General features: G+C 48.9%; 2 protein-coding genes across 3 annotated transcripts in view; both read left to right on the top strand.

Moving 5' to 3' along the window:
- The window catches only part of LOC118228863 (tetratricopeptide repeat protein 39A-like), a 23573-nt gene extending 21637 nt beyond the window's left edge, over positions 1 to 1936 (top strand). For both annotated transcript variants that reach the window (XM_035420397.1, XM_035420396.1), the window contains 3 exons: positions 477 to 591; positions 962 to 1078; positions 1273 to 1936. In XM_035420397.1, coding sequence (XP_035276288.1) covers positions 477 to 591; positions 962 to 1078; positions 1273 to 1489 — 449 coding nt within the window. In that variant the 3' untranslated portion in view covers positions 1490 to 1936. The remainder of the gene's footprint in view (positions 1 to 476; positions 592 to 961; positions 1079 to 1272) is intronic.
- Positions 1937 to 3385: 1449 nt separating this feature from the next.
- On the top strand, positions 3386 to 8761 carry LOC118228944 (RING finger protein 11-like). The gene is made up of 3 exons (XM_035420547.1): positions 3386 to 3960; positions 6596 to 6738; positions 7223 to 8761. The coding sequence occupies exons 1-3, from the start codon at positions 3829 to 3831 to the stop codon at positions 7392 to 7394; spliced, it is 447 nt and encodes a 148-aa protein (XP_035276438.1). The 5' UTR covers positions 3386 to 3828; the 3' UTR covers positions 7395 to 8761.
- The last annotated feature ends 747 nt before the right edge of the window (positions 8762 to 9508 follow it).

The raw sequence follows: 9508 nt of genomic DNA, 5'->3' as shown, positions 1-9508 counted from the left end.
GACCTCACACAGAATATAGAGCTACACCCAAGTAATGACCTCACACAGAATATAGAGCTACACCCAAGTAATGACCTCACACAGAATATAGAGCTACACCCAAGTAATGACCTTACACAATATATCGCTATTTAGGTGGGGTTATGATTCGTATGGGCCGAGTTACGCTGTCTCTGCGTATGGGAGTGGTTATGCTGTGCGTGTGGGCGGGGTTACGCGCTACGTGGGTGGGGCTATGCTGTTTGTGGGCGGGATTATGCTCTGTGTGGGCGAGGTTATGCTGCGTATGGGCGGGGTTACGCACTACGTGGGCGGGGTTATGCTGTGCACGGGCGGGGTTATGCAGTACGTGGGCGGGATTATGCTGTCTGTGGGTGGGCTTATGCAATAGGTGGGCGGAGTTATGCAGTACGTGGGCGGGGTTACACTGTCTGCAGTCTGCGTGTCGGTGCTCTGACTGCGGCTGTGTGTCTCAGAGACGGAGGTCTCCATAGATGACCAGTGCCTGCTGAGCCTGCTGAGGGGCCTGTGTCTGAAGCACCTGGGCCACACCCAGGAGGCCGAGCAGTACTTCACCCTGGTGCTCTGCAAGTGAGTCAGCTGGGCGGGGCGGGGCGGGGCGGGGCGGGGCGGGGTGAGGAGGGGGCAGGGTGGGGGTGGGGGTGGGTTGAGGGGGAGGGGAGGGGCGAGGAGGTGAGGGGTGAGGCGGCCACACCCAGGAGGCTGAGCAGTACTTCACCCTGGTGCTCTGCAAGTGAGTCGCCTGAGTGGGGCGGGGCAGGGCGGGGTGAGGAGGGGAGGGGAGGGGGAGGGGCGGGGCGGGGATGGGCAGGGCAGGGAGGGGTGGGTGCAGGGAGAGATGGGGTGGGGTGGGGTGGGGGCAAGTTGGGGCGGCTCCAGAAGAGGAGGGCAGAGTCCAGGGGTCTGACTTTATTTTGTTGTTGTTGTTTAATTTCCCCAGCGAGGCAGAGATCAAGTACGACCACTACCTGGTGCCCACGGCCCTGCTGGAGCACGGGCTGCTGTGCCTGGAGAACGGGCGCAAGGCGGAGGCCATCGCACTGCTGGAGACCGCCAGGTCAGCCGCCCCCACCCCGCCCCCCCCCCCCCTCGCCCCCTCACCAGATTAGACTGTGCTTCCGGGTCACAAGCTCTGGTGTGAACTGGCCCATGATAAAAAAAGCACACATTTTTAATTTTAAATAGTGTGGGTTTTTTTGTTACCTAAAGGGGGCGCTAATCGCATGCTGCCGTGTCTTCCCGTGTTTCCAGGCAGAACTATAAGAGCTACTCCATGGAGTCTCGGACGCACTTCCGAATCCAGGCTGCCCTGCAGAAGGCGCGGTCCATGGAGGAGAACGGCGTTCCCAGCGGCGTTCCCAGCGACGTTCCCAGTGCGGTGCCCAGCGACGTTCCCAGTGCGGTGCCCAGCGGCATTCCCAGTGCAGAGCCCAGCGGCATTCCCAGTGCAGAGCCCGCCAGCCCGTGACGGAGAGGGGAGGTGGGGGGGAGGACTGACCTGGTGGTCTCCAGCACAGTCACAGACCAGCTCACAGACACAGAAAACAAACACCCACACAGACCAAATCAACCCCATGCTGAGACACATACACTGCTCACACATACAGAGACATACATTTCTACATGTTACATACATTTATACATGTTATGTACTCTTTTTCATATGGACCCCGAAAGAGAGGCTTCATCCTCTCAATGCTCAGAACCTGCTGTTGTTCTCCACAATCCCCACAATCCCCCACAATCCCCCAGTCCTTCAACGGGCCTGCATGCAGCCGGCTGGATACCGCTGCTCTGGGCCGTCCTCCGGTCTACACGCTTACGATTCCAATGAGACTACCTATGCACCGTAAAAAAAAGACTACGTGCACCAGCGGGATTAACGTATGCATTTATATATATATATATATATATATATATATTATAAATTATACAAATATATATATATATATATCTTCTGAAGTCAGTAGCCCCCCTTTATAAAAGGTGGATTAAGTTTGCTCAACGGGATGAGCGATAAATGATTTTACACTGGGTGAAAAAAATAAAAATAAATAACTGCAGCTGTGCGCTGCTTTACCCGGTTTATCTCATTTACTAAGCTCCGCTCCCCTCGTTAAAATACCAGGAGAAACCTCGTTTATACGAGCCGAATGATTGCGGTTCGTTAAGGGAAATGCGGGTTCTTGATTGTGGAGGCGGAGGTTGTACTTGTATTAGCAGCGCGAGCGGTTTCCGGGCTCACTGAAAACCGTTACTCGCTTTCTCTGTTGTTCAGAATGTATTTTCTCTTGGTTTAGTTTAAAAACCTTACGTGTAAATTGGGTTAAGTGCAGTTGAACTGCCGTTGATTGTTTCTGAAGGGTGGAGGAAATTGTTTAGGAAATTGTACAGATTACTTACGTTTGGTTTTTACTCTGAACGGTGATTCTGAATGCGTTTTTTGTTGTTGTTGTTGTTCAACAATCAAACAGATGAGAATAAATAAGCATAACATATCACAACATGCCTTTGAATAGGCAATGAAACAGGAATATTAAATGTGTGCATGCTTTACATTTGACGCCATTTTAGCATTCTTGTAAATAGGCCTGTATATTTTTTAATGAAATACCAAACGTCTCCCTGGCCCGTCTAATAAAGCTGCTGAGTGGTGAAGTATGGCTTCTTGGAAGTATGGCAATGTTATAGTACAGAACTGTGACGATGTAAGAATCTTTATGGCGTCATAGAAGAGTGCCGCACAGTACCAGAGACTGTAAAAAATAGCACAGTACATTAATACCACAGGTTGTATCGATGCACCAGATATTCGGCTCCTGTGCTGCTTCCGCACCTCTCTACATCTTGACTGCAGGAGGTTCTAGTTGTCAGCAGGAGCAAACCGCGGACCTGTGACAGCACTGATTAATCTTTCTAAAATAAAATAAAACCAATTCTGTGCGTCCAAGGCCTTTGTGCATTCTGAACAAACAGGCTGGACCCTGGACCATCTGATACCATTGATTTTATCAGTTATTTGAATACATACACTTTCATACACTATCACGTACTGACCTCTCAATGGCCCGGCATCTACTCCATGAAATGCTAATATTTTTTTATTTAAAATAACATAAAAAATAACTGCTTGTTGGAGTTCATTAGTTGCTCATACAGTTTCGGCTCGGATGAGTCTTCGAAGTTTGTACGGACTCTGGTATTGCTCATATTACGCTTCTCTGTATGTCTATAGAACTTCGTTTTGCAATTAAACTCTGTATTAAACAATATGCGTCAATCTGACTGTACCCTACCCTGACAGAAGAGTTGTCTCCTGCCACATTTGGCATTTGAACCTCCCCTCTGACGTAATACACAGTCATTCGGGCAATGACGTTGTACTCATGTCTTAAACAGCTGCTCAATTTTTTATGGGCGGAAAAAGAAAATAAGCTTGTATGTTAGCTGAAAAAGAAACAGTAACGTGGACTGACGTAGGGCGGCTGAAAACATCGTATTTTAAAAAGTTGTGACCGAGAGCACTGTTACCTTTGTGCCGCCGTTTGGTGGGTTTAGCGGTTAGCTGGTTACTACATTCCTCGCTTGGTAGCGAACCAACTCGGGTTCTTTGTGTCGACATGGCTGAGTCGTGCTGAGCGATACTCATATTTGGATCATTCGCAATGCAGGGGAACACGATTAGCTCGGTTTCCTGAGGGTTCCGCCTTTCGGGACTGGGGCAGGAGCTAGCCCACGGCAGCGTTTACATAGCCACTGTGGAACGCTGAAGATACGGTAAAGACTGCGCTCGCGACAAGAACGGACATGGGAAACTGCCTGAACTCATCGACTTCGGATGACATCTCTTTGCTACACGAATCCCAGTCGGACAGAGCAAGTTTTGGTGACGGGACAGATCCTCGGGTTCCTGATCAGGAGCCGCCACCGCCGTACCAGGTAGAGTCCCGCTAGCATACCAAGTGTAAACATTACAAGCTGTGTGTTAGAACTGCTTGTAACCGATCCACAAATAGGCTACCGTCATTAACACTGTTTTCTAAGTGCAGTAACGCGTCGTGTACTTGACTTTGAACAATGTTAGAGTAACACTGCAGGCCAAGGATTCAGCAGCATTGTTATGGGTATCGGATTGTAGTTACTGTAGTCATGTAATTTTGAAGGGCCTCTCCGTTTCAGTCATGACCAGCAAGTTAATTTACTGTTGTTCTAAAGCTGACAATGCTCGCGAGTATAATAATCAAGTACTTATGTTGCGCTTGTTTACAGTTGTGAGGGCATAGTTTGCACCCTAGGTGATGGAATTTGTCCGAATTCACCCTTTATCACCTTAAGACTGTTCTTATGATGTGCTGTTGTGGATTTTTCCTTCAGAGAACTACCAGCCAAATGTTGAGTTGTTTTGACTGGTCGTAGTTAAGTTCTATTGTAGCCGTTTTTACAAATATTAAATTACTTTTAACTTCCAGTGCTAACTTAATTTTTTTTTTTTAAAGGCATGCGTTTCACTTGCGAAACGAGGAGATCTTTATCGTGCAATATTTATCCAGGACATAAGGAAAGAAGGAAGTGTGTTGGAGTGGGCGTGTCCGTGGAAAATGCGTGCCGAACATGAAATTCCAGCAGGTCGCTTCGGGCCCGAAGGCTGTCTGTCTGACGCCAATTAAGACGTCACGACCGAATCTGAGACGTTCTTCTCTTCTTATTCATTATTGTTCCGTGGGCGGACTCCCCGTGGTCTGCGTGATATCCCGCTCAGGCAGTCTCTGTGGGCCCCCTTCCTCTCCTGATCCACGTCTCTCACGCATCATTCCAGGCTTCTCGGGGGCCCTCCCCCCATTCGGGCCCTGGGTAGTCAGTCCCACTTTTCCCCCCACTAGGATGCCCCAGATCCCACTACCTGGCTTCTGCTGAAGTTTAATGATATATATATATATTTTTTTTTTCTGTGAAAAAGAGATTTAAGTTGGTGTGTTCCTTTTCCACCCAAAATCGCATCAGGTTAGACACTGCAGCGCTTCCACGTTGTAAATAAACGCTTGGTAAAATGGTTGGTGAAGCCAGGTTTCAGTAAGAGATTGGGGCTTTAGGTCGCTCACACAAGCTAAATTACTGTCATAAAGCACACCTGCCTGGCCTTTTAATGCACAATTTCATGTAACTGTGTTTCTTGACCTTTCTTTTTGTGGAAAATGTCATTTTCACTGTGTCACGGGAAATGCCAAAGCGGAGAAGGACAAATAAAACACGCCTTAATTGAACATAGCGTTGTTAAATTGTAAAGCACCTGAACTTTATCCACTTGTGCCTTTTTTATGACACCGAGGAAAACAGTTGCTGAAATTATGTGGTGTCAGGAGTTAGCTCGGAGAACGGGAACTGCAGTCTGTGATGGTGTTTCACAGTTTGTGTGTGTGTGTGTAAGTGAATGAGTGAGTGTGTGTGTGTGTGTGTCTGTCGGTCTGTGTGTGTGTGAGTGCGTGTGTGTAAGTGAGTGTTTGTCTGTGTGTGTGTGAGTGCGTGTGTGTAAGTGAGTGTTTGTCTGTGTGTGTGTGAGTGCGACCGGGGACGGAAACGGCGGGAAGCTTTCTGCGGAATCCCTGACCTTCGACCCCGTACGATCCCTGCTTGCCGACGTGAGCTCGCCGCGCCTTCCCAGCGCTGAGCGGAGTAAAGGCGCGGCGCGGCCGGATCGGACCGGCCGAGGCGGAGCGCGCTCGGGTCGGGGGTCATAGGTCAGCATTGCGCACCGGTGGGGTCGAAGGTCGTAAGTGAGCAGCCCGGCGCAGCGGTTGTGGAACTGGGCTGGCAGCTCTGCGGCCGCAGGTTCAGTTCTGGGGGGGATGTGCTGGTCGGGTGGCTGTCCGGATCGGCCTGGGTTCGGCCCAAAGCGCTGGACGGGATGTTGGTGGCGGTGACTGTGTTTGGTCCGATCCGGAGATGTGATTTGCCGTGAACGCGTGTCACGTGACACGACAGAGTGCTGCTCATGTGCGCTGTGGTTTTGTAAATGTCTCGGTGACTGTGATTACACAATACGCAGGGCACAGCGAGCATTTACGTCTTCTCACTGTCTTGCGATGTTGCTATTCTAAGCTACATGATTTCATTTCACAGTCAACCCATGATTTTAGTGGTACATGGCATAATGAAAATATTTTCTCCAAACAGTTACATACAATCACAAATATATCTTTCCATCTAGAAATACTTCACTTGTACAGCAACTAACTGACGTAAATTATGCCTGAAAACCAGCAGACGATGCGTGTAGCCGTTGCTCATATACAACCGTCACAAGCTGTTTGCTATTCCGTTCACGTTGGCTAATATATGTTGTGTTTTTTTCCCCTTTGTGTATTTATCTGTGTGTGTGCGTGTGTGTTTGTGTGCGTGCGTGTGCGCGCGCGTGTATGTGTGTGTGTGCGTACGTGTGTGTGTGTGTGTGCGTCCGTGTGTGCGTGCGCGCGCGTGTGTGTGCGTGCGTGCGTGTTTGTGTGTGTGTGTGTGTTTGTGTGTATGTGTGTGTGTGTGTGTGTGTGTTTGTGTGTATGTGTGTGTGTGCGCGCTTCAGGAGCAGGCGGAGCCTGTGTCTGGCCCCTCCCCCCGCCCGCTGTCAGAGGAGGAGCAGGTGCGGTTGGCTCAGAGGAGGGGCCTCATCCAGCACCTCCCACAGGGCCTGTACGATGGGCGGGGCTCCGAGAAGAAGATCAGAGAGTGAGCGCAACCACACACACTATACACACACACTCACTATACACACACACACACTATACACACACACCCACGCACACACACACACAGACACACACACTCACTATACACACACACACACACTATACACACACTATACACACACACACCCACGCACACACACACACACTCACTATACACACACACACACACTATACACACACACCCACGCACACACACACACACACTCACTATACACACACACACACACTATACACGCACACACACACACACACTCACTATACACACACACACACACACTATACACACATACACACACTATACACACACACCCACGCACACACACACACACTATACACACGCACACACACTCACTATACACACTCACACACAGACACACACACACGCACACACACACACACACACACACACACACAGATGCACACAGCTCTAATCACTAACCCTCCTCCTCCTCCTCCCTTTGCAGGTGTGTAATCTGTATGATGGACTTTGTGTACGGGGACCCAATCAGGTTCCTGCCCTGCATGCACACCTACCACCAGGACTGCATCGACGACTGGCTCATGCGCTCGCTCACCTGCCCTACCTGCATGGAGCCTGTGGACGCTGCGCTGCTCTCCACCTACCAGACCGACTGACCCCGCCCCCGCGCTGGGAGGGCGGGGCTCTGGGACTGGTGGATTTGCGAGAGGGGGGAGGGGGTATGAAGGATTTGGGTGTCGTGCAGGGGCGCGGTTGTGGGGATTTGGGAGCGCTTTCTTAGAGGCATGCCTGCTGGTCAGAGAAGCCCATCTTGGAAAGGGGAGGAGTCTGTTGACAGAGTGGGCGTGTCTCCACGTGTTGCCACGCCCTTGACTTAAGTCACGTTCAGGATGGATTGATCACGCAACAAGGATGAAAGACACAGAAGCGACTGAGACAAACAAACAAACAAAAAAACACCAGGGCAGTGGTGTAGCAAAATGGAATGGAATGGGGACTAGTAATCCAGAGGTTGCAGGTTTGATTCCTTGGCAAGGCACAGCCATTGTGCTCTTAAGCAAGGTGCTTAATCTGATCAGCTTCCAGTTGAACAGACGGGCTGTGTGTATATGAGCTGTGTAAGTCTAGATAATGCTCCACGTAACGTTCTTAATGTGTTACTTTGAGTCATTCTGGAATTGAACGTCTGCTAAATGCCTAAAAAAAAAGAGAAAGAATAAATAACATTAACAGTAACTCTGTCCGTCTGTCTCGGGGGGATAATCAAGAAGAGACTGCGCTCTGCTTGGACACAAAACTCTGCTGTTCTCTCTGTGGCCTGCAGGGGGCCTCGCTGAGCCTTTATTAAACCTGCCTAAGTGCTCAGTTGGTGACTGCGACACTGCAGACTGCAGACGCGTGCACGCGTGCATGTGTGAAGGAAAGCTGTAGTTGCTGAACTGGGAGATTGTCGATGCCTTTAACCTTGTAGTGTTGTGACAAACACAGAAGTGTCCCAACTACCCGTAATTCCGTTTAAATGGAGGTTCTGTGATTGTGTGTGAAACGGTGACACAGAGGAGGATTCTGGGACAGGGCCCGTATTCATGAAGCGTCTCGGAGCAGGAGAGCTGATCCAGGGTCAGTTTCCCCCGTCCGTGTCACTACCTTATCCATTCTGAGCCGAGAGGCTAAACTGATCCTACATCAGGAATTGTATTTGTGATGCATTTCAGTGACCTGCAGACAGGGGGCGCTAGCTGTGCCTAGAGTCTCACCTGTGGCCTGACTTCCGTCCCCAAACACTGCAGGTGCTGAGGCCCACTGTGTGTGTGTGTGTGTGTGTGTGTGCCTGTGTGTGTGCCTGTGTGTGCGTGCTGGTGTGTGTGAGGGTTGTTGGCTGGTTTCCCTTGCGAGAGAAAAATTCAAAAGCTAAAAACAAAATAATTTGCTGTCATTATGAGTGAAGAGGTTGGGGTTTCTTCTAACTTCATGTAAATAAAAATGCTGACACTGGAACATTAAAGCACAGCATAATTAAAAATGTTTAAAGAAAAATAAAATGTTTTTGTGCATTTTTACTCATCTAACTCCGGTCTAATTAGAGATCTGTTGCCGGAGGTCTTGGCAGACCAGAAGAGTCTCTCTGACCTGTTCAGATCCTACGCATAAACTGGAAAAATTAGCTCAATCGACTGTCATTCAATATATCTCCCTTAGGGGGCGCTGAATCACTGGCCAGTTGAGTTTGAAGCTAATCTGAAAAAGAAAATTGCATTTAATTTGAATACTACCATTTTTATGACTCCAATAAATACTGTTTTATTATATTTAATTGTGTTATTTTTATTTTTATTATTTATTTTATTATTTTTTGTTATTGTTGTGTCATATTATGTTTATGTTTTGACCTTCCTATTTTTTCTTGTTAGTTTATTCGCTTGTGAAGGATAGTCTGTCGGTAGACCAAGGCCACTAAGAAGCAGGTTCAGTCCACAGGCCAGTCTATCGGATGAGGTGTTAAACCGAGGTCCTGACTCACTGTGGTCATTAAAGACCCCATGACACCCATCACTGATTTGGGGGTTCCCCAGTGACCTGGCTAAATTCCCAACCTGGCTCTCTTAACCTGCCACCTAATCATCCTCTGATTTAATTGCCTAAAAAAATGTTCTCTCTCTCCACCTTAGCTAATGCGTGGTGAGCATTCTGTTGCAAAATGGCTCCCATGCATCGCCCAGGTGGGTGCTACACATTGGTGGTGGGTGAGGTGAGTAGAAAAGTCATTTAT

This window comes from Anguilla anguilla, chromosome 6, assembly GCF_013347855.1.
Source record: "Anguilla anguilla isolate fAngAng1 chromosome 6, fAngAng1.pri, whole genome shotgun sequence".
Lineage (NCBI taxonomy): Eukaryota > Metazoa > Chordata > Actinopteri > Anguilliformes > Anguillidae > Anguilla > Anguilla anguilla.
The sequence above is the reverse complement of the archived record's forward strand: the minus strand, read 5'-3'. Positions and strand labels throughout refer to the sequence as shown.